Raw genomic sequence first — 26,667 nt, 5'->3', positions numbered from 1 at the left:
GCTCCTTAGTTGTCATCCAAGTATCCTCAGTGGAAGACGTGTATGTCAGTACTAGAAATTGGAGGTTTTCAGTCTATACAAGACAAACTGCTCCAAAAATCTAAATCACTTCTCTCTTTCTGCAGAAAATAGCTCTAATCTGATGGCTGAAAGTTTGATGGCAAATGTCACAGGTAATTGAGCTGCCATAGCACCTGAGAAGCTAATGCAAATGTCAGGTGTGCAGCCAATGAAGGTAAACTATCTACAGTCTTTCTAGTTGTCTTCAGAAGCGCCTTCCTGAGGTGCTGATATATTCTTCACACTTCATGACATTGGCGCCATAGTCCGTGTAAGAAAGCAGACTCTGGATTACACTGTCAAACATACTCGAACAATCTATGGTCTCTCCCAGATTCATCTGAAAGCACTCATGGTCTGTAGCTTTGCTTGTCTCTCTTTCATCAGTTGCTGTAATGAAGCATGTTACTAGTGTCCTTTCAGTCTTACATTTCCTTTTCAAATTTCACAGGCATGTATCTGTAGCTGTTTCTGTCACAGTGTCTTTAACTGCCACTGCATGCAGAGTATCAAAGAATATAGTACTAAGAGCTGTCATAGATAGAATTGTCTCAGATTACCATTATGTAACTGCCACTGCATGCAGAGTGTCAAAGAATATAGTACTAAGAGCTGTCATAGATGGAATTGTCTCAGATTACCATTATGTGGGAACAGCCAAAGAATGTAGTAATATGAACAAATAATAGATTGCATTGCTTGCTGTTCAATATTTTATAACCTTAAACTGTCACTACTTTTACTATTAATATTCAAAAATAGCAACAGTAGAGTGCATTCAGCCCATGAATTAATTGCACAACACTTGCAGAGCTTATTCAATATACATTTGCCAGAACACTAAAAAGTACTACTCTAATGATGTGCCAATGTTATGTAACTGCACACTGCACTTATATACTGTTTCTTCTCTTATCTCAATTCGAGGACATGGAAAGCGCAGAAAACACTTTTGTCTTGCTCCTGCACTTCCCCTCAAACACATAACTAGTTCCAGGGTTTTGGCACCTTGTTATATGTCATGAATTGACAAATAAGACACTGTGTGTCTTTTCTTATGGCATTATTATCACTTCTACCATCAAAGATATTATATTCTGGAGATAAATGAAGAACAGAGTATTTATTTACAATCCTCGCCATCCAACCCTCCCCCAACATATAAGCATATAAGCTGGAGTGATCAACTACTCTATTTGTCACATCATTTCCATTTCATTTCATGTACTGGCTAAGATTTTTTGTAGTAATTGTGTGTGTGTGTGTGTGTGTGTGTGTGTGTGTGTGTGTGTCAGTCAGTGACACAAAAAAACTCATCACACCTAAGCTGTGCTCTTTGTTTATGATGAAGCATAGCTGCACTTATCAGGGTACATGAGCAAACAGAACAACTGATTTTGAAGTTCTGGAAATCATCAGTTACTTCCAGAGCCTTTGCATGACATGAAAACAGGACTATGCAGTATACTTTATGCAACACAAATTATTTGACCAATCTTTTTCCACCAAATTTAGGACAGATTTATGAATAATATGCACAATATTTTTCTAGAGGCATAACAACTAATGAAAAGACCTACAGTCATTTCATATATGACAAGGCTAGAGTACACACCTCCAATGTGTCTATGATAATATTACTAGGCCTCTCAGTTGATAGGACATTTCCTAATATACATATATATAAATAAAGTAATCTAGAAGTAATTCCCATAATTAGCAGTGTGAATAGATTAGCACTAGTCATAATTTGGTTTTGGTATACTTTACAGAACCTGTCTGCAGAGGCTGCTTCTGTCTATTAATGAATAACTTAATTCAATCTCCATCCCTAAAGCTTCTTCCTCATTATGGGTTTTTTGGGAAATGATATGTAAATGAATGAATGAATCTGAATGGTTGAATGAACCACAAAGACACCTGTATCAACTGTTAATGAAAAAGTATGTGTTGTAATTGTCTCGTGTTGTAATTGTCTCATCCTCCTACACCAACAAGGAATATGATTTCTTACAAGTCTCTAAGGATATCAACCATGAGTCAAATTATACACTATGGGCAGCACTTCCATCACTCTGCTCTCACTGTGAGTGGTGCCACAACTTAGAAACACCCCCATGGTATACCTCATGCCAAGTGTCATACAATGGTTGTCTCTGGATGGGCTTAAAAGGAGCAGTTCAGTCCCAAATATCTGCATTCAGCAACCGCTTTGAGGGAGGGATAAAACATAATCTCAGTTCATTGCTGAGTACAATGTGTCATCATTAATTAGCAGTCTATGCTTCCCAGTCATGGCACCATTCCAAATGCAGCCATTAGTGTTGTGGTTTTAATGGCAGCCGAGTCATGGGACAGTAATTCTCTAGTCTAGCTGTTGCTTGTCTCTAACCAATTGCGTAGGATGACACTGTTTGTAGCATGAAGTCCATTACTTGTTCTTGGATGGCAGGTGCAGATGAAAATAGGTCATGATGTGCTTGGTGCACAATACAGCTATCTTCCCTTGTGGTTGTCAGGCATGATCGACGGGAACCTTGGCAATGAATATGCCTGCCGTCACATTCCCATGCAGTACAACATTGGGCAACTGTTGCATCTGAATTCCCCAAAAAGCTGATACTGCATGATTCAACATGCAGGCCAAATGGAGACTGACAATTATGACCTTTCAAACTATGCTAGATTCTGATAATGCCATCTCACATGAGTACATGGAATTTCCAAGTTCTTCACAGTGGTCACTCAACATCTGATGAAGTTCATGTACCTTATATACCCTACCAAGCCTGGTAACTACATCAAACACACATCACTAATGCTCTCTGGTCACCACTGTATTTGTCACAGAGGATCACAAGTCTGAGTAATGTACCTGATGAACTCTGTGTACCTGTGCACAGTTACATCATCATGTGCCCAGGTATATGTATGCGCACTCCATAACTCTGAAAAAGTGTTTACCCAAGGCATACAAAAGTTCTGTCTCGTTTATGTGCCTTTCGACTATAAACTGTCTGGTGAATTTCCCAAAATTATTTAAATAACTTCCTATTACAATATAAATATACCAAAGAGAGAGAAAATAAGTAGCCCTTAAGAGCAAACTAAAGATTAAGGTAAAAATGATAATATCAATAGCGTACATTTTTGCTCTGATTTGTTTTTAGTTGTCAGGACAACTATTTGAAAAGATGACCCATTTTATGCTTTAAAAGCATCCCTGTTTAGGGTTCAGACCGGTATTTTATGTAGTGGTGCAATAGGTGTTGGGCAGGAAAATTCAAAGCTCCATTTATTCCAAATGAAATTCAAAGAGGTTATCTCAAGCACTCCTGCTATAATTTATCAGAATATTCGCACTCTGGGATGTAAATTCTACTTAACATTTATGTTCATACTAAATATGTTTTGAATTTACCAGTATGTAGACAGCTGATAGAATTCTATGTAAAGTAACATAAACATTTAGTCTCAAGTATCTGACTAAAACAGCAGTCAACTAGTGTAAGAGGAAGAGTGGCTTTTTACTTATTATTATTTTGGAAGTAATTTACATACGTGAGTGGATCAGAAAAGTTTTCTAGTCAAGCTGACATATGTCATGAGGCATGATTTGATAAGCATGCTTATTAGCAAGAGGCCTCTCACAAGGTATCATCTCCAACATTCATGAGTTGTGACTTCTGGAATCTGCAGAAAACTCAAACCGTGATAAGCAGATACAGATCTCAGCAACAGTCCTTTCTAATGCAATTTTAGTGTGGTGATGAAAGAGTTACCTCATTTCACATGAAACTCAAAGTTCTTTCAACTGTTATTATTTTTATTTAGTAATGATTATGTATAAAATAAAAGCCATTTCTAATGCTTCAAAATATGTCCAGCAAGTTACTTAAAAAGCAAAAGAATGGAACACTTCCTAAAGCAACACACAAATCATAACAGTATTGCCTAAACATGCAGGCTATTATCTATAACTAACAATGTACAGCTATACAGCAGTAATACATAAATTTATGAGTATTTACTTTTCATAAGATGCTGGAAACCAATACCACACACTGTCAAATAAAACAACATATTACAATGTTGTTATAAGTTTTAAATCTTTCTATTACACTTAACAGATTTATCATTTTTTGGTATGGTTTCATACAAACACCACAACAAAACATTTAAATAAAACATTACATTAACAAAAATAAACAATAGAAATAGAATAACTACAATATGGAAAGGATGGACTGCTAAGTCGCAGACAGCCACAGTGAAAAGAACACTAGAAATATATAAGCTTTTAGACAAAGTCCCTTATCAGAAGCAGACTTCTCATACTTTAACACTGCAACTACTCTGCATTCAGGCTCTGGTGACTGTAGGCAGTAGCATGTCCAGGTGATTTGTTGTTCTGTGAATGTGTGATACTTCTAAATTGCAATTTTTTCAAAGAAAATGCCTTTTTTGCATGCTGCACATCGACATTTTTATTTTTACTTATGCATCCAGACGCGTTTCGCCTTTTTTACAAGGCATTTTCAGTGGGTGAAAAGATGAAACGCGCCTGGGTGCATAAATAAAAATAAAAATTTCGATATGCAGCATGCAAAAAAAGGCATTTTCATTGAAATATCTGCAATTTATATACAGCTGCTGCTAAAATGGCCACTATGAAAAATCTGTGAGACTTCTACTTCTGACAGAGGACTTGGTCTGAAGGATTATATATTTTTGGTATTCTTTTCATTGTGCCTGTCTTTGGCTCAACATCTCATCTACGTGGTGAGTAGCAATCTATGCTTTCCACGTTGTATAGAAACAAAAAGATGGTTTAATTAATATACAGAGACAAAAATGTCATCTCAGGTATTATGCACTCACCGCCACAATGCTTGCTAGGAAGTGGGTGCTAATGTTGTCTTTGAGATCTAAATAATACATTAGCATGCCTTTGCACTGGTCATAGAAAGTTAGTTGACCCACAGTCATCAATATCGATCGACCAGTAGCCATAGTTGCTCCTGAGAAAAGTCCACGCATGCCTTCTTCTTTGTATATGCGTGCCAGCCCGTCAAATACATGTCGATAACTATATTTGCAAACAGAGCACAATGAAATTGCATTCTCCAAATAAGTACACTATTAAGAATTTTAGATTAGAATACAACCGCATAAAAAGATGATGAATGAATGCACAATTCATCAGCAGGAAAATAAACAACTTCACGTACAAAACCAAACATTCTTCAAAATTTAGTAACCACTAAATAAAAGAAAGTAACAATCATCAATAGGCCTACTGTCATAACTGCAGTTTTACAATACAATCATTATTAATTTATCATGACATAAACAAAATTAGTGTTCATAAATTCAATGATTGTTCACAATTTAATACAACTGGCACAAAAAAAGAAAATTGTGCACCCATACAAATACTTTCCTCCTGTGTTAATCTTGCTGACAAATAATATACATCCTTCTGAAACATTTAACAGAGGACTACTGTGAACATGATCCACAAGACACGAAAATAACTAACTAGCTAACAACAGATCTGAATTATTCAGCAAATGAATTATCATAGTTGATTGTGTGAGATTGATTGCACTCTAAGTTGTGTGGTACCACCCATAAAAAAAAGAAAGAAGATAAACATCATGAATTTGTTGTATGAATGTTGATGCTTATGAAAAGTGAAGAACTAAGAGACCTCTTGTGGTCTTCCTGCAATAAAAAAATATTAATCTTATAATTTTCAGATGCTAAGTCAGAAAATAGTGTTTCTTGTTTATATGTTTAGGTATTGTGCCTCCGTCATTAAGCAGAAATTCACACACTGTTCACTTTACGTAAAACTATAACATAGTCCAAAGCTATTGCGATAATATTGCTTCCTGTTTCCCAGAGTGTTTGGATACAGTTATAAATGTTCTATTTTAGTGGATTACATTACTGTTGTGTCTAGCCTTTCTTTTTTGTGATAACACTACTCAATTTTCTTCAAATGCATTATTGACACTTTTCCCTTAGTTAAAATTTCCAGGTTGACATACTGTGGTCAATATATGAAACTATTTTCTGATGTTTCATCTCTGACTGCAGGAGACATCTTCAGAGGTAAAATGGCCACTGCCTGCAGTAATGCAACTGCTTTACCACAACTTCCGAATGTTATCACAATGAACCAATAGCGGCTACCACGCTACATAGTGCTGCAGTTGCATGCCCAGTATGGGACTGACACACAAGACTGCATCATCTATCATCTGAGGGCAGGATCTCATCAGGCACACCACTGGCATTGCCTCCGCCTTTGCCACAGTGACCAGCCAATGTACCATCTATTGGTTCTCCTATCGTCCAACCGCCACTCACCAGAATTGATACTCCCCACATAAATGTATTCAGCGAATGTGTGTTACTCTTGTTACAGTGTTTCTCTCATTGTACAGCTCTATGGACTTGTGATTTACACACTTACTGTAACATCACGTTCAGTGTCAATAAAAACCACCTGTTGTGTGTTTCTGTTTCCTTACGTGATCTATTACAGAGGTGGTGACATGTTTGGTTGCTCACAACACGTGGACTGTGTTTTGATATGTACGAACTGTGCTTCAACACTCAAATAATACCATCAAGACACTCATCACTTTTGCGTGGGTAGAGTTTTACTATTATCACAAGTAGCCTAATCAGTCATACCTTGCCTGGGTAGCATAACTGTCGTGTCTAAGTTGCAAGTTCAGTTTGTGTCAGCCTTGCATAAGGAGTACTACATCAGTTCAATGGTTAGGGATGGCATTATTCTGACAGCCCATGACAGAAAAGTTTATCAGTAAGCCTTCCAGTTTGTTGATCCATCTTTGGATGAGATCTTACAGATTGCACATTCCTTTGAAATTGCCTAGGCAGCAGGCAGGCAACTAGAAAGTTGGGCCAACAATGGAGTAGTGCAAATGGAGTATGACATCAACAAACTTCCTCATTCAGTTACATTCAAGCCTAACAACCAGGAAACAGTGTTTATTTGCAGCAAACTGTGAACTGTTTCCCCTGGACCTCACTCACTAATGAAATAGCGCTGAATATTAATGTCATGTAGAGAGCTCCAAATTAGCAGGGACAAACAATTCATTTATTTCTTTACATATTGGGAATCAACTCATAAAATTTCAATTGGACACGGGGCAGCCGACACTCTGATCAGTTACAAACTTATGTTCAATAAAGTGCCTAGCATTGCCCCACTAAAAGACACTTAATTACAACAAAATATCTCAATCAAAACTAACAGTCACTTCCTTCTTGCCCAGCATGTTTTTCTCAGCATACCAGGATAAACCATTTTCACATATAGGATGTCTGCAATAAATTTCAATGAGAAGGTTTTGTTAAAAGTTGTTGCTGTACTAGCACACAACATACACACAGCAAAATGACATTAACAATGAATATTAACGCTATCCAGACAGTTGCTAATTCCAAATTAGCAGGGTCAAACAATTTGTTTATTTCTACATGTATTGGGAATCAGTCGATAAAATTTCAAGAGGGCACAGGGTCATCGCCCCACTAATCAATGTAACCACTTACCAACAATTAAGTGACTCAAAATTGACCTTCACTAAACGGCGCATCATAAGTGGATTTACAACATAAAGCCTCATATAAAAATGTCAATCATCATGTAACTTTCCTAGCGGCAAATAGCAAATAGCACAGTCTGGATGTCTTCTCTTCATTTGATTCTGTCAGTAGTGATTCATTTAATCTTGTTTTAGAATAGGCTCCTTTCCAAAATTAGAACAGATTTGTAGTGAATTCCTGAGAGTAACTTTTAAATAGATATTACCATAAAGCCATTGGAATGTCCTCAATGTTTTCTTGCTAGACCCATACCGATCACTCTGAGAGCAAGTAAAACTGGAACTAACAGATTAATGACTTCAGAAGTAACTGAGTCAGAGAGCAATACCTTTCATGACAACCACGAATAACATTACCGAAAATTGCACCTCTGTGGGAGCATTTTTAGGCTACTGTAACTGCTCATACAATCATAGATACACATCCTATTCCATGGCTTGAGGAGTTATTGGCTATACTCCCGGTCGGCCAGTACTTCCGGCACATACCTCCAGCAGAAGCTGGACTAAACATCCCAGCAACTTGTGGGTATTTAACACACCTTTCAGACTATTCAGATATAAGTGATTAGCTTTTGGTATAGACAGCACACTTGGAACAACTAATGCAGGTAGTTTCCTTGTTGCTTAACTAGACGACAGCCTCATCCAGGGGTGCTATGAAATGGTATCACTTACAAACTCTACAAATTCTTTACCAAGTCCTGCAAGAGGCTGATCTCAAATGTAACTTACAAAAGCCAATTTTTTTCACCCATCTATTGAATGTATCAGCCATACAATCTCAAAACAAAAACTGTTAACCAACAAATATATTGCTGCGATCAAAGCACTTCTGTGACCAACCAACATAAAAGAATTACAGACCTTTAGGGAAAAGTAACTTACTACAGTAAACTCATTGCACAAGTGGACAAATTTCATATCCTCTAAGTGCACTAAGTCACAAAGGGACCCCCTACCTTTGGTCAGATAAGTGAAAAAAGGCATTATACATGCTTAAAACAAAACAAAAACCTCCGCCCCATACTTGGTTACTTTTCAACTAAGCAAGCAACTTCTGCTTACCACCGATGCCTTCCAATATGGTATAAGAGCAGTATTGTCACACTATGACACTGACAGGTGAGAATGCCCAATAGCTTTCATATCTAAAATACTGAATCCATCCCAGCCAAATTGTTCACAGATCAAGAAAGAGGTTCCAGCTGTAATTCCATGTAATCCTGTATGGAGTTAGGTTCCGTCTTGCAGCAGATCATAAACCACTTATTTCATTGTTTGGACTGCCTCCTCAGCTACTGGATAAGATGGAACAGGTTGAGTCAATATAACTATGAAATTCATTTTCACTCTGTCACAACATGCAAACACTGATGCATTACCACGTTTACCTATGGGCTCACATCTATCACTTGACATTGAAGAAATATTATGTACTCTTCTGGATGATGAAGCCCAATTGATGATAGACTCCTTCCCTGTACCCAGCACCCACGTCTGCAATGCTGTAGGCACTGAAGCAATTAGGCCATATATCCCCTGCTACATATTACATTGGAGGCCAGAATGCCCCTGTGTATAAATATTTTTTGCCTGATTTTCAAAGATGGCAATATTTTGCTCACAACTGAGCTCAGTGCGCCAAGATTGGTTATACGAATGTTGCTCTGTGCAGATATTGTCAAGTTGCTTCATTAAGGCCCAGCACCATTACACTGGTGGCCATCATTAGTTCCTGAGCCCTCCAACCTGCCATTTGATGCCTATAATACTCTAATTTCACTCCTCACCAGTTCTGGAAACAGTACACCTATAGTGATTAGCCAACATACCATCTGCAACCATTTAAGCCAGCTCTCTCCTATCATTCAGCTGCCCCTCACTAGCTTTGATACTGCCTACATAACTGTGCTTTGCGAATGCGAGTTACTCTGCTTCTGACTGTACTTTTCTCTTGGGGGAGCTCTTTGGGTTTTTGATTTGCAAATTTACTGTAGTATCGTGTTCAGTATAAATAAAAACTGTCAATTGTGTGTTTGTGTTGCCTTATATGTGTTACTACACTGCCGCTGCTATTTTATTTCCAGAGATGTCTTCCATACTCACAGACAAAATACCAGTGAATAATTTTATGTATTGGCCACCGCCTCTCAGCCCAGAATTTGTAACTGAAGTAAAGATCATTGCCACACATTACTTGGTATCACTCTTCATCCTACCACTTCTCTCCTTAAATATAATATTTGTTATCAATTTCTCAACTTTTCTATTTTAAAGTAATTTTAATGAGAGTAGTATTTTTCTCAGCACTGCTCCCTTAGTGATAAAACCTGAGGACTATCTCACTTCTTCAGTTTTCTGCAAAACTTGGCATTAACCAAAAGACTAAACGACCATATCCATGTACAGTACTCTACAGGCTCCTAAAAAACCTTTTAGTTTTTGCAAAGTAATTGTTGCTTCAATTTATTTTCTTTCTCCAAGAAAATTTTTCCAATCAGGTTACCTTTGAGTGCCCCTTTTTTCACCATTGTCAGGTGAATTAAAAATACAGCAGCACTCAAATGTTACCAAAATGCATCTGACAAGATTCGAATACTTTTCCAGTTTTGTGTTAAAGCTTTTTTCCTGTTTACTCCCTTTACATTTATTTACTGTCCAAATTTTTACTTTTTGCACTGCATTACCACCACACTCTCAAAGATGTTATTTACTGTATGTTTCTTCTTCAATCTAGATGTGTAACTTCTTTTCCAATGTCACTTACAAACATTATAACCACTTTGGTGACAATACACAGTAAATGTCTGAAGATGGCCCTGTAAGCCGAAAACCAGTTAACACAATAAAAGTAATACTGTAGAACAAAAGTGAATTAGTGCTTTTCATTTATTACTTTAGTTAGGGATAACAGCTAAAAAAGTCATGAAAACACAGTAATATATTGATGATGCTATACAAAACATTGTCTCATAGTTACATATTGTCAAGGAAATAATCAAATTTGTGTACATTATATAAACATACTAACTTTCTCCTTTGGTTTCGAGGAAGTTTCATATCGTTCTGCATACGAACATTAATTACATCTGCTGGCGTGCCAATGAAACCACCTATTGTACCACCAACTGCTGCTATTCCTATTTTAAGGTGGAAAGGAACATTATTTCCTTTAGGGTCCATGTGTTGCTTCACAGCCTGAAATCAGTTAGGTTTCACTTAAGTTGTCAATGCATCTATAGCACTAATAGATAATTACTCCACAGATGCCTCCAACTAATGGTAAAAGATAAGTTCCAAATTGCAACAAGAAAAGATTAAAAACATAAAAAAGGAAAAATCTATCATCAGGCATGAAACAGATCACAAGCAGTATGGAAAGGGAACAACCACACTCTGGTATTTAGAAAAAAAGTTTTCCTTTTGGCATCAAGTGAATTTCCAATTTCAAAACCAGGGCATACAGTATTCACTATTTTTACTGAAATTAATCTTATAAGATTTAAGACATCATACCCGTTAGTAACTTATTGTCATGTTCCACTGATCATATTCACAAAAAGTATTACAATGTTGAACATGTCAAGACCAATTCATTTCGTTACTGCCTCCTGGACGAAGTTGTCCACTAAGTGAGTGTAATATGCTTGTCCACTATTATCTTCAAGGATAAACCCATTGATAGAATACTGGTGGTAGACTTGGACAATAAGTTGGAGAAATCTGTTGCAATAATGCACAGCCCCCAAATTACCTCTGATGGTGATGAGAGATGTCCAACATCCCTACATGATCTCAGAACAAGATACAACTCCCTGCTCTCCGTGGGAGTGCACTTCTGAGACATACATTGATTCCTGGCCACCTCTGCATTTTTCTACGATGATCATCAAATGACAGACAAGTTCTGTGCTTAGAAATAAATAGGCATCGACGCCACTGTTCCAGGTCCCATTACAGGTGTTTTTCTGTCCACCTTTTTCAAATACCGCACTGTTACAGGACACTACAGATGAAATAGATCCTATGGAGACAGCTTTGTACTACCTGTATCATCACAGCCCTTCCAGTTACCTCCAAAAATGTAGCACACAGTTCTGCTGTATTCTTCTCAGGGTATCTACAGACCATAATTTGTAGATAGTGGTCAACAGCTGGTGTTTTTGAACCACAGGCTACCACATAAAGGTAGACCGGCAGTGTTCTGTGTCTCACAATAAAGGCTGAATGTTCAAATAATGTCACTGTGGTGTCTGCCAATTTAGCTTCCAATGCTAACAACCTTTCTTGCCATAAAGTGACAAATGGCATGTGGTCCAACCTTGAAATGACCTTTCTACACAACTTGACAGACTGTACAAGGTACTGTAACTGCACTGTCCTCTTTACAACTGAAGATGCAGCACACACTACTAAAGTGCAATGTGAATATAGGTTTACTTTTCCCAACCACCACACAGGTAGCTGTAATGATTTCCTGTGGTCAAAAGCGGAGTGAGACAGTCAGTTTTAATCAAAGACTCATGCAAATTTTAAGGACAGGAAAACTTGCTTTGAGTAGTTTACATGCAATATGTTGGCTCATTACAAGTTTGCTGCTGACTCATTATATAAGCAAGAATTTCGCTGTGACGAAGAACAAGTATTTTACTCCGCATTTATACAAGATTTTTAAGTAGTTAAAACATCACAAACTGTAAGTCCTATTCTGTACCTTCTAAATTACACTGCAACTCACTGGAGGGGAATTCTGACTTATGCAATACACCTCTGTTGTTTCATTTTCAAGCAGAGATTTTTCAGCATTTTTTGTGCTATCATCAGTGGGTTTATTTGTCTGTTTTCCTTCTCACATGAAACTAATGGATATTAATATTAGTAGCTTTGAGTTTAATATGCAATTTACAGCTTGTCATAGTTTTCAATGTTGTGGTGTTTTCACTTTATTTGTGTTGTTTTTCATGATTTTTTTCACCACACAAGATTACTGAATAAATCATAAAAAGCAATGTGTGATGACAGAAGCACAAGAAATAAGTGTGTTACCTCAACACAAAGAAAGCAAGAACACGACAACATAAAAAACTGTGACAAGCTGTAGATTGCATAGCAGATCCAAAGCTACTGGCATAAATATCCAATTGCTTCATGCAACAAGGAAGATAAACAAATAAACCCACTGAAGATGGCAAAAAAGTGCTGAAACACATCGAGTGAAAGCTGCTGCGTCCTCCGAACAAGACACAGCCCGGGCAACAGCACAACAGGTGCAAAGAAGCTTACTGATGCCAGTGCCACAGGAGGTGCTGAGGATGAAAGTATTAACTTCGCCTTGGCCAATTGCTGGCCGAGTACAATCCACCAATGACTGGACAACGATGGGCAGAAGTCCACTCAGCAGATAGAAAAGCAGCTCTCACTGCACTTGGTTACAGATCATCGACCAGGTCTGACTTAGTCACAGAATGTCATCTAGTGAACTTTTAGACATGTACAGATAGTAGTTATTATTGCATTTTCTATGTACTGTGAAGTTTACTTATGATTATCTGTACTTAGCCATTCAGGACCTTTTTTATGTTATATTACAAGCAGTGTTGCAGACTTCATTATTCCACAAGTCAAAAGATAAGTAAACCTTTTAACTCATTTGTGTGACTTTGTTACTACTTTGTTGGAGTGTTGTAGAACCTTCATTCTCCAATCCTGTTACCTGACCCTGGGGCACAGGTGTGTAACAGTGGCAGTGAGAAATTGTCTTAGTGGTGTACTTGACCAGAAGCCATTCTACGATCTCACAAACTCGGCCTGCCATAGCAACAGTGGCAACTTGGCCTCCATAGCAGTAGCAATGAGGCTTTTACAAAACTGGTGACGAGGGTTTACAAAAGAAACAACAAAGGTGTCTTGTATAAGGCATAATTTCTCTCCAGTTTTCTTAACAAGCACAGAAAGAGGAAATGCAACATTCACAAGATATTTCTGGCAACACCTTATCCTCTGGATGAATTTCAAAGTCTGAGTCCTCCTCTGTATTGTTGACAGCACAGATTATATTCTTGTAGAAAGCCAAGATTTTTGTCCGCCACTTTTGCTTTTTTTAAGGCTCTTCCAAATTGGATAACATTTGGCTCCATTGCTTTGCCACATTTGCATATCCCTTTTTCCTTTTCCTTTAGCAGTGTCTATTCTATATGGCACTTTCTCTCTTACTACTGCATTTCCATGTTTACTTCTGGTTATCACAACCCGTTTTACGGGGCAAATCTGAAGTGCCACTGACTAGGTGGCTTAATGACATCAGTAACTGCATCCTTTCAACACCGACTCTCGACATCTATTCTTAATTGGAAAATTATTCTGTGATCACTGAGCACTTAATTTTACTCACTAGGTGAGGTAATTGTGACTTAACCCTGAGAAATTCTTATACTTGACCACAGAAGTGGCCATCATCATTCCAGTCGCCAACAGTTATCAATCGATGGTGGCTGGACTGAGGACGGCCATGAGAATGGCCGAAAACCAACCCATAGAAGACACGGCCAGCTCTTATCTGGCACTCCCTGCCAGGCTATCTGAGCATCAGCTTTCATGCATCACTGTGGAGGTTAAGGAGGATTACAAAGGATTCCTGCAGCAGATCAAAGAGTGGACAACAGCATTCTTCACTATGAGGGGCGCAGGAGATGAAAATGTGTACTTCCCCCTTCCAAATGGTGAAGATTTCAGAAAAGTCAAAGAGAGGCTGCAAAGCTCTCACTTCCTTCCTAGGCTTATAATGCTGTCCCAGTCAATCGCGTCAGGCCAGTGTTCTAGGGTTTCTCAAAACACACAGGCCAAAAAAAAAAAACCTGGAGGACAGTGGATCTAGTGTGTGCACAGTGATGTGCATCAGATCCATTCAGACACAGAGATAGTTGCCTTCACTAATGCTGATCACCAACAGCAACTGAAAACAAGAATCTCTTTTTTACACAGAGCACTTCTGTTGCCAAGGGGGTGGGACACATGGCACACCACTGTACCTTCCCCAAAGAAAGTGTGAAGTGTGCAGGCGAACACGTCAGTGTAAGATGCCCACTACACAAATTCAACTCTCCCAAGTGCAAGAACTTTGACGACTAGCAGGTTACAGCTACCACGAACATGACTGTTTAAGACCACGGTAGCCCACCAACATTGAGTCCCACTTGTAAAATGATGCCCTCCTCTAAATAGCATTATCTTTCCTCAACAGAAGTAATAGATACCAAAAATATTTTTTCAAATTTTGAATAGGTTAATAATATCTCAGCTGGTTTTCTACAAGAATTTCATATGATTTTATGCACGATGTATTATATTTCAGAGTAAAATACATAAAAAGAAATTACTTTATTTTCATTGTTGCAATTGATATGTACTAGCTCTGAATGCACAGTTCAAATTATTTTCCTTTAGAAAATATTTTAAATTACAAAATATTTGACACATTTAAAATTTCTATTATTAATTATGCAATTTATTTCTGGATTCATTTATAAAATAGTAATAGAAATTAATTTGTCAATAGAATTTGTAAACCCTTTGTAATATTGTTAGTACCACAGAGTGAGGTAGTAGTGGGCATGCCTCTGATTTGTTTGGATGAGCTTTTATTTTTTGGAAGAACAATGTAATTTTCAGCTTTGTTGAAGTGGAAATTGCAAGGACAGTGTGATATAGAAAAATGTGAGAGAATAAAATTTTGAGTAAAACAAAAAAATTCAACTCAGGCAATTCTTCAGAAGTTATTATATCAATTGGAACCATGAGAACCTATAATGTCAAAAATGTCAGCTTCAAGAATCAGCCCCTAGACACGAAGAACTGGAGCCAACTACGTGAAAAGAAGATAAGTAAAAAGTTTATTGTAAATCTTACTCCTCTTGAAGCTTATTGAAAGAGTTAACTGTAAAAACAGAGACAATCAACAAATGATGTGAGTCAGGATCTTGACAGACCTTTGTTACAAGCAACAGTTGTAAATCGCATGCTGGATGCTGGACAAGTGTCACTGTCAAAGTGTAAACTAATATAGTTTGTGTGAAAATGTTCTGGACATCAAAATGGAGGCAGCAGATCTGAAAAAAGCCGCCTATACTGTCGCAAACCAGCACCCAGCATTATGCTACTACCAGTAATGATGTAATTTCCCGGATCCTCCTGAAACCATCTGAAGACGAACCTGAAAAGGTTCAAAAACCGGTTCATGCAATAAAGCATTATTATTCAAAAAGTGACTGGTTGCAGTTGCGTATAACTTATTTACATTCAATAACAGTCATGGTTCTAAAATATCCGTAATGGATAAGCATAATCTAAATTTTTTATGTTTGCTGGCAAATATTGAAAATGAGTGTTCCTCAGTAGTGGACCCCTTTTTGAACTAACGCAAGTGCTTTTAAGTCCTTGTGCAGATCATTTTTGTTCCTGGTATTGTATGTACGAACTGAGCTGTTTGTTGGAAAAGAGAGATATATTATTTAGAACAAATTTCATTAATGAGTAAATATACTGAGAGGCTGCAATTAGTATACCCAGTTCTTTAAAGAGGTTTCTACAGGACGTCTGTGGATTTACTCCACAAATAATACATATTACATGCTTTTGGACTCTGAAAACTTTTGTTTGACTTGAAGAGTTACCCCAAAATATTATACCATATGACATTATTGAATGAAAGAAGGCAAAGTATGCAAGCTTTTTCATTTTTACGTCACCTATGTCTGCTAACACTCAAATTGCAAATACAGATTTGTTAAGGCGTTTCTGCAGTTCTGTGGTGTGCTCCTCCCAACTGAATTTATTATCAAGTTGTAATCCCAGGAATTTAAGACTGTCAACCTCTTGTATCTGCTCTTCTTCATAATTTATGCATAAGCTGGGTGGAACCCTCTTACATGTTCTGAATTGCATATAGTGAGTCTTTTCAAAGTTTAATGTCAGTGAGTTGGCTTTAAACCATTTATTAATATCCATGAAAATATCATTAGCAGATCTTTCTAGAACTACACTCGACATACTATTTGTTGCAATACTTGTGTCATCTGCAAACAAAATGAACTGTGCTTCTGGCAGTGTAACTGATGAGAGATCATTAATGTACACAAGAAAAAGCAGTGGAACTTAGATGGATCCTTGTGGGACACCACTTGTAATTTCTTCCCATTCTGATGATGACTGATGACTTAATTCACAAGTCCCTTGCACTGACACCATTTGTTTCCTGTTAGCGAGGTATGAATTAAGTACATTTTCACTGTAGGTGTAAATAGCCTTCTTGATATCAGAACTCTTCAGAAATCCAAACTCTGTTCTTGATAATATGTTATTCATGGTCAGATGGTTGAGAAGCTGCCTGTAGATTACTTTTTCAAAAATTTTTAAGAATACTGGCAAAAGTGAAATCGGTCTGTAGTTTGATGGTATCTCTTTATCCCCTTTCTTGAATAGAGGCTTAACATCTGCTTATTTTAGCCAGTCAGGAAATGTCCCAGTTATAATTGACTGGTTACACAAGTAACTTAGAATTGTACTAAACTCACAAGAACATGCCTTAATTAACTTTGTTGATATTTCATCGTAACCACTAGAATGCTTTGTTTTTAAAGATTTTATTATGGAAGTTATTTCTTTGGGTGAAGTGAGTGACATATTCATGTACCTGATGCTATTTTTAAAGGCTAGTTTCAGATATTCAAGGGCATTATTTACTGATCCTGACAATCCCATTCTATCAGTAATGGATATAAAGTACTTGTTAAATAGATTTGCCACACTATGCCCATCGGTTACTAATGTGTGCTATTTGCTCCCGTTCTTTTCTGGTTCTACCAGTCTCCTCTTTCACTATATCCCATAATTTGTTTAAATGTCTGAATTACTTTTTTTAATATTTTACAGTATTCCTTGTATTTAGCTAAATCATCAGCATTGGAGCTATTCTTGGTCGACAGATACATTTGCCTTTTTGTCTTAGAGGAAATCTTTATTCCTTGTGTAATCCATGGTTATATTATAGACTTCTGCTTAATTTGAGTAACTTTTAGAGGAAAACATTTTTCAAACATGGTACTGACATTGTTCATGAATGTGTTATATTTTTCATTCATGTCATGAGCACTATAAACGTCTTTCCAGTTCATATCTTTGAGCAGTTTTCTAAAACACTCAATTTTTTGTTGATTGACTACTCTCCTGTACTCAGCAGTCTTGATAATCTGCTTAGAATTTACATCTAAAACAAGGAGCTGCATGTCATGATCTGATAGTCCACTTATAACAGGTTTTATGGTATGATTTTGTTCCTTTGACTTGTCTATAAAAATGTTATCAAGGGCTGTCCTTGAGGATTTAGTGATCCTAGTTGTAAAGTTTACGGTGTGAGTTAGATTGAAAGACAACATTACTAACTGTAGTCAATGTTTACTGGAAGAATGCATTAGAAAATCTGTATTAAAGTCACCAGCAATCAAAATTTCTTTGTTTCTTCCTGTTAAATAACCCAAAAGAGCTTCTAGAAGATTTATGAATAGATTATAATTTCCTGCAGGTACTCGGTAAATAGCTACTATTATATAGGATCTGTTACGGAAATCTACTTCTGTTGCCCATGCTTCTAGATGCTGCTCTAAACCGAATTTATTAATGTCAATGTTCTTGAATTTATGGCAGTTTTTAATAAATCTGGCAACTCGTCCTCCATCCATATCTACTCTGCAGAAGTAGGAAGCTAGCTTAAATCCTGAAATGTGTAACATGTCTATACATCTACATCTACATCCATACTCCGCAAGCCACCTGACGGTGTGTGGTGGAGGATACCCTGAGTACCTCTATCGGTTCTCCCTTCTATTCCAGTCTCGTATTGTACATGGAAAGAAGGATTGTCGGTATGCTTCTGTGTGGGCTCTAATCTCTCTGATTTTATCCTCATGGTCTCTTCGCGAGATATACGTAGGAGGGAGCAATATACTGCTTGACTCTTCGGTGAAGGTATGTTCTCGAAACTTTAACAAAAGCCCGTACCAGGCTACTGAGCCTCTCTCCTGCAGAGTCTTCCACTGGAGTTTATCTATCATTTCCGTAACGCTTTCGCGATTACTAAATGATCCTGTAACGAAGCGCGCTGCTCTCCGTTGGATCTTCTCTATCTCTTCTATCAACCCTATCTGGTGCGGATCCCACACTGCTGAGCAGTATTCATGCAGTGGGCGAACAAGCGTATTGTAACCTACTTCCTTTGTTGTCAGATTGCATTTCCTTAGGATTCTTCCAATGAATCTCAGTCTGGCATCTGTTTTACCGACGATCAACTTTATATGATCATTCCATTTTAAATCACTCCTAATGCATACTCCCAGATAATTTATGGAATTAACTGCTTCCAGTTGCTGACCTGCTATTTTGTAGCTAAATGATAAGGGACCTATCTTTCTATGTATTCGCATCACATTACACTTGTCTACATTGAGATTCAATTGCCATTCCGTGCACCATGCGTCAATTCGCTGCAGATCCTCCTGCATTTGAGAACAATTTTCCATTGTTGCAACCTCTCGATACACCACAGCATCATCTGCAAAAAGCCTCAGTGAACTTCCGATGTCATCCACCAGGTCATTTATGTATATTGTGAATAGCAACGGTCCTATGACACTCCCCTGCGGCACACCTGAAATCACTCTTACTTCGGAAGACTTCTCTCCATTGAGAATGACATGCTGCGTTCTGTTATCTAGGAACTCCTCAATCCAATCACACAATTGATCTGATAGTTCGTATGCTCTTACTTTGTTCATTAAACGACTGTGTGGAACTGTGTCAAACGCCTTGCGGAAGTCAAGAAACACGGCATCTACCTGTGAACCTGTGTCTAAGGCCCTCTGAGTCTCATGGACGAATAGCGTGAGCTGGGTTTCACACGACCGTCTTTTTCGAAACCCATGCTGATTCCTACAGAGTAGATTTCTAGTCTCCAGAAAAGACATTATACTCGAACATAATATGTGTTCCAAAATTCTACAACTGTTCGACATTAGAGATATAGGTCTATAGTTCTGCACATCTGTTCGACGTCCCTTCTTGAAAACGGGAATGACCTGTACCCTTTTCCAATCCTTTGGAACACTTCACTCTTCTAGAGACCTACGGTACACTGCTGCAAGAAGGGGGGCAAGTTCCTTCGCGTACTCTGTGTAAAATCGAACTGGTATCCCACCAGGACCAGCGGCCTTTCCTCTTTTGAGCGATTTTAATTGTTTCTCTATCCCTCTGTCGTCTATTTCGATATCTACCATTTTGTCAACTGTCCTACAATCTAGAGAAGGAAGCACAGTGCAGTCTTCCTCTGTGAAACAGCTTTGGAAGAAGACATTTAGTATTTCAGCCTTTAGTCTGTCATCCTCTGTTTCAGTACCATTTTGGTCACAGAGTGTCTGGACATTTTGTTTTGATCCACCTACCGCTTTGACATAGGACCAAAATTTCTTAGGATTTTCTGCCAAGTCAGTACATAGAACTTTACTTTCAAATTCATTGAAAGCCTCTCGCATAGCCCTCCTCACACTACATTTCGCTTCGCGTAATTTTTGTTTGTCTGCAAGGCTTTGGCTATGTTTATGTTTGCTGTGAAGTTCCCTTTGCTTCCGCAGCAGTTTTCTAACTTGGTTGTTGTACCACGGTGGCTCTTTCCCATCTCTTAGGATCTTGCTTGGCACATACTCATCTAACGCATATTGTACGATGGTTTTGAACTTTGTCCACTGATCCTCAACACTATCTGTACTTGAGACAAAACTTTTGTGTTGAGCCATCAGGTACTCTGTAATCTGCTTTTTGTCACTTTTGCTAAACAGAAAAATCTTCCTACCTTTTTTAATATTTCTATTTACAGCTGAAATCATCGATGCAGTAACCGCTTTATGATCGCTGATTCCCTGTTCTGCATTAACTGATTCAAATAGTAAGGGTCTGTTTGTCACCAGAAGGTCAAATGTGTTATCGCCACGAGTTGGTGCTCTGTTTAACTGCTCAAGGTAGTTTTCACATAAAGCACTTAAAAATATTTCGCTGGTTTCTTTGTCCCTGCCACCCGTTATGAACGTTTAAGTCTCCCAGTCTATATGCGGCAAATTAAAATCTCCACCCAGAACTATAACATGTTGGGGAAATCTACTCGAAATATTTTCCAAATTATTCTTCAGGTGCTGAGCCACAACAGCTGCTGAGCCCGGAGGCCTGTAGAGACATCCAATTACCATGTCTGAGCCTGCTTTAACCGTGACCTTCACCCAAATCATTTCACAATTTGAATCTCCGTCAATTTCCTTCGATACTATTGCACTTCTTATCGCTATAAAAACGCCTCCCCCTTCACTGTCCAGCCTGTCTCTGCAGTATACATTTCAATCTGAGTTTAGGATTTCATTACTGTTTACATGTGGTTTCAGCCAACTTTCTGTCCCTAGTACTATATGGGCATTGTGACCGTTTATTAATGAGAGCAGTTCTGGGACCTTTCTATAGACGTTCCTGCAGTTTACTGTTAGCACATTAATAATGTTATTCCCTGTTGCATTTTGCCTACTCTTGCCTTGCCGCGTCTCAGGAGGCGTCTTGTCGGGCCTAGGGAGGGAATTCTCTAACCTAAAGAAACCCCATGTGCACTCCACACGTACTCCGCTACCCTCGTAGCTCCTTCCGGCGTGTAGTGCACGCCTGACCTATTCAGGGGGACCCTACATTTCTCCACCAGATAGTGGAGGTCGAGAAATTTGCACCCCAGCTCTCCGCAGAAACGTCTGAGCCTCTGATTTAAGCCTTCCACTCGGCTCCAAACCAGAGGACCGCGATCGATTCTGGGAACGATACTACAAATAGTTAGCTCTGATTCCACCTCGCGAGCGAGGCTTTCCGTCTTCACCAACTCCGCCAACCGCCTGTACGAACTGAGGATGACCTCTGAACCCAGACGGCAGGAGTCATTGGTGCCAACATGAGCAACAATTTGCAGTCGGGTGCACCCAGTGCTCTCTATTGCCGCCGGTAGGGCCTCCTCCACATCTCGGATGAGACCCCCCGGCAAGCAGACAGAGTGAACACTGGCCTTCTTCCCCGACCTTTCCGCTATTTCCCTAAGGGGCTCCATCACCCTGCCTAACGTTGGAGCTCCCAATAACTAATAAACCCCACCCCCCGTGTGCCTGCTCGGACCTTGCTGAAGGAGCAGCCACATGTCCACTCACAGGCAGAGCGGGCGATGCCACACAGCCAGCCTCCACATTGACCCTCCGCCTCATGCCATGCGCCGCAAACGCCACGGAACCCGCCACTCCCCTTGGGGAGAGGGTGGCCCAACCGTGCCCGGTACCCGCGAAGATGTCTTGACAGCAGGGACAGTGGGTGAAGCATGTAACACCTGGGGTGTACCTTGCGACGCACCAGACTCCCCACTGCCGCTACACTCCGAGGCAGCAGCCTGAAGACGGCTGACCGCGGCCATCAACACGCTCAGCTGTTCGCGAAGAGTGGCCAGCTCCTCCTGCGTCCAACCAGTGGTCACTTGATGTTCAGAGTGGCATATTATGTCAATCGGGCTAGATGAATTCATTTCATTGATACAAATGAGTAGTTCATCAACTTTACTTATGAGTACCGGAATGTTCTGGTGTAATAAAGATAGCTGATACTGCATACTGATGGGAATATAACTGCTTTGGCGAAGATGAACTGGCAGTTTCTGATTACTTTCTGTTAAACATTGTTTAAATAGAGGTTGTATGCTAAAATCTGACTCCTGTTCATCTGTTTTCTCAAACTGAGTGTGTCTGCCAATCTCTCTTAAAATTCGTTTTCTTTCCCCCTTCCCTATCCTAAAAAAGGCATCCCTCTGACACCTGTGACCACTGGTATTTTACCACTTGTGACAGTGTCCCCCGTTAAGTTTTCTGCAATCAACCCAGACAGTTTCCCCTTCCCTTTCCTACTGAGGTGAAGGCCATGCCTAGTGTAGTCCCACATATTGATAGCATCCACAGGAATCAAACCAATATGGGACCCTATATCTGTCCTAAGCAGCCACTCCAACTTCAAGTTCACCCTCCCTACGGAAGAGTTCAAATGAGGCCGATCATAGTGTCTCAACAGACACAAATCCCACACTCGTATTGTGGTGTCACCGCCAGACACCACACTTGCTAGGTGGTAGCCTTTAAATGGGCCGCGATCCGGTAGTATACGTCGGACCCGCGTGTCGCCACTATCAGTGATTGCAGACCGAGCGCCGCCACACGGCAGGTCTAGAGAGACTTCCTAACACTCGACCCAGTTGTACAGCCGACTTTGCTAGCAATGATTCACTGACTAAATACGCCCTCATTTGCCAAGACGATAGTTAGCATAGCCTTCAGCTACGTTATTTGCTACGACCTAGCAAGGTGCCATTATCAGTTACTATTGATATAGTAAATCATGTACTGTCAAGACCGACGTTCGTCATTAATGGATTAAAGTTAAGTATTCCACCAGCTACGTCCATTTTCCTAACTTCTAATTTCCTTGTGCTGTTCCCGACCTCGCGCCAGCCTGCATGAGCTAAAACGCGTGCCTTTTGGCCTCCGCTAGTAACACGGTGTTGGCTCTCCTGCCAACCATAACACGTATGCTTCATTGCTGATGCTATCTTCACCAGGTCACTCTCTATGGAATATTCAGAGTCTCAGTCAATGCTATTTCTCGGACCACCCACTATAACCACGACATCCTCCTTTGCGAAATCCTTGCATAAAGAACCTACATCCTCTGTTACCTGACCCAGATCTGCACTAGGCTTGAAAAAATTTGTGACCTGGTACTCTGGACCTAGATTTTCCTGCAGTAGTTGGGCAACACCTCTACCATGGGAACTACCTAACAACAGAACTTTCTTTCTCTTTACAAGTTTCCCTACCTTTTTCAATTCCTTGAAAGCTTGTTGTGCCCTTTCTACAGCTTCAGCTACATGAGGCTCATCTGATTTTGACTGAGGCAACAGGTCAAATCTATTTTCAAGATTTATGACAAAGCTGTCTGATGCTCTCCTTTGCCTGTTCCCCCTATCACCTGTTGCCACTTCCCACCTCTGTTCAGTGGCAACAGGTATACACGTCTGATTTCATATACTGATTTTGGTCCACACTCGATTATGTCATCTTTCAAAGCTGTTTATGACTCTTATTAACTGTATTTATCCTGAGCACTGCAATATTGTATCTGATTGGAACTTAAGTTGTGAGCAAACTCATGCTTAACTCCATTTTAGATACCCTTGGTCATCGTAACTAAGTGTGTGTACTCAAGGAGTGTGTGCAACTATTGACTGAGGTTAGGTGCTGCTTATAATTACTCCTTACATATGACTGAACTTATTGATATTATTATAAGCTTTATTCATTTTCTTGGGTCAAAACATTTTTTGCTGGTTTGTACCGGGTGAGTTTCGGAATCAAGGGTCGGTCCCCACATCGTAAGCATAGGCCCTATTCTTTTCTTTTTTTCATTATTTTGTCCTTTCATGGGTCAACATATTCTCAAATACTCTGGTTTATATGGCTGATTGATTTTATGTGCTATTTCTACTCATGATTGAGTATATTCTTCTGGTCTGTATCCATAGTCGTGAGTTTTTTGAGTTGGCTCACTCTTCGTACATTAAGACTATGAATTTTTTCTCTTCTCTTTTGAAGATTCTGAAGGTGTGATTTTATGGATGTAAACTTGCAATTTGTAGGTGTAGTAATTTACCTTGTCTCTGCATTTATTTCTATAGTTTAGTGTAGTAATGTTGTAGTTTTGACTTTGTGTCAACTGTCTTGTGAGAGAATGTTCCACAGATATGAAAATCTGAATGCCACGTCCCGATATATGTATAAATTATGACTTGTATAGCAGATGCTTTTTTTAAATGTATTCTGTGATATGTTATGTATCAGATATTTCTATACATCTGTATTCCATCTTTTGGCATCGTTTTGTACACCGTTTGGCAAACCTGATAGTAAGTAACAAAAAATTGTACATTGTTTCAAAATTTTTTGAGGGGGTTACTGTAAAGGGACACTGTCCTATAAAATTGCCTTCCCTCAAAAGATACCAAAAATATCCTTTCAGATTTTGAATAGGTTAATAATATCTCAGCTGGTTTTCTACAAGAATTTCATATGATTTTGTACATGATGTATTATATTTCAGACTAAAATCCATAAAAAGAAATTACTTTATTTTCATTGTTACAATTGATATGTACTAGTGCTGAATGCACAGTTCAAATTATTTTCCTTTAGAGACATTTGAAATTACAAAATATTTGGCACATTTAAAATTTCTATTATTAATTATGCAATTCAGTGCAATTTATTACATTTATTTCTGGATTTATTTATAAAATATTAATAGAAATTAACAGAAATTAATTTGTCAATAGAATTTGTAAACCCTCTGTAATATTGTTAGTACCACAGAGTGAGGTAGTAGTGGGCATGCCTCTGATTTGCTTGGATGTACTTCTATTTTTTGGAAGAACAATGTAATTTTCAGCTTTGTTGAAGTGGACATTGTAAGGACAGTGTGATATAGAAAAATGTGAGAGAATAAAATTTTGAGTAAAACAAAAAAAAATTCAACTCAGGCAATTCTTCAGAAGTTATTATATCAATTGGAACCATGAGAATCTATCATGTCAAAAATTTCAGCTTCAAGAATCAGCCCCTAGATACAAAGAACTGGAGCCAAATACGTGAAAAGAAGAGAAGTAAAAAGTTTATTGTAAATCTTACTCCTCTTGAAGCTTATTGAAAGAGTTAACTGTAAAAACAGAGACAATCAACAAATGATGTCAGGATTAGATTACACACTCAAGAAGGAGGCCGACCATCTCGTCCAACGTCTACACCCAGGTGCATAGATGCCAGCCAGTCCGATTAAGTCCTGAAGAATTTAACACATCACAGTGTAAATTACTGTTTACAGATGTGCTGATAATGTAGTTCTTAATATTTTCACGCAGAGTAATGGCACAAAATATGGGAGTTGACAACTGAATCTTACCTCATGTGCTATGCTTTGTTGAACTTTTGGAATTGATTGTACATGTATTCCATCATTAACATCCATATTTATGGAGAAAATGATAAAAGACTCTTTATTCAACAAAACCACCATAAATGTTCTCCATGCACTCACAAACAAGCCAAGCCATGAAAAACTTGCCAATATGGCTTTGTAACAGCTGGCATGCTACTGTTTCTTGTTTTACAGTAGCATGCAGTAGGGAAATTTTTGCAAAACTGCCACACATTGGTTTAAAACCAACATTCATGAAGTAATGAGCTGGGAAAGCAGCATTATTCAGACAAAAGACATAACATGTACAAAGCAAGTTTTGCATAATCAGATCTTCTTAGGTAATGGTACTTGCTAAGGATACACCAAGTTCTGCTACTTCATCATGCAATGGATCCACTCACTTTTGCTTCTGCAATCAGAAGTGGACACACTGACATTTAGTACAGTAGGCTTGATTCCTGGTATGTTTGTGTTTCATGGGCATAATGGACAGACAGTAGTATGGAGAACAAAATGGTGGCAACAACTCATTTTTGAGAAAAAGTGATTTTACTGCAGTTTGCTTCCAGATGCCTCAAGTATCTCCTGTACGCTAACTTAAGAATATCCCTCTACCTGAAATTGACAGTAATCTTATGCCATAAGTAGAGGAATCTACACCTTACAATAATTCCACCATACTGCTTTTCCAGAACATTTTCATCAACCTCTGCACACAAGAGTTCAGAACATTCTACCCTCTTTACTATATCTTGCTGTTACTTTACATTAATCAAAGGTGTTGTACTTGTGGCAGTGCAAAAAAGAATAACCTATGTTTTTTTTT

The 26,667-nt window shown here is 38.6% G+C and overlaps 1 protein-coding gene across 9 annotated transcripts in view; it reads right to left on the bottom strand.

Annotated features, from left to right (window-relative positions):
* The window catches only part of LOC126324352 (mitochondrial dicarboxylate carrier-like), a 171,251-nt gene that overhangs the window by 42,444 nt on the left and 102,140 nt on the right, over positions 1-26,667 (bottom strand). For all 9 annotated transcript variants that reach the window (XR_007559856.1, XM_049994957.1, XM_049994955.1 and 6 more), the window contains 2 exons: positions 10,747-10,913; positions 4,942-5,149 (listed from right to left, as the gene is read on the bottom strand). Coding sequence is in view for 8 of the 9 variants with exons in the window: in XM_049994957.1 (XP_049850914.1) it covers positions 4,942-5,149; positions 10,747-10,913 (375 nt within the window). In the remaining variant the exon portion in view is untranslated. The remainder of the gene's footprint in view (positions 1-4,941; positions 5,150-10,746; positions 10,914-26,667) is intronic.

This window comes from Schistocerca gregaria, chromosome 2 (assembly GCF_023897955.1).
Source record: "Schistocerca gregaria isolate iqSchGreg1 chromosome 2, iqSchGreg1.2, whole genome shotgun sequence".
Lineage (NCBI taxonomy): Eukaryota > Metazoa > Arthropoda > Insecta > Orthoptera > Acrididae > Schistocerca > Schistocerca gregaria.
The sequence above is the reverse complement of the archived record's forward strand: the minus strand, read 5'-3'. Positions and strand labels throughout refer to the sequence as shown.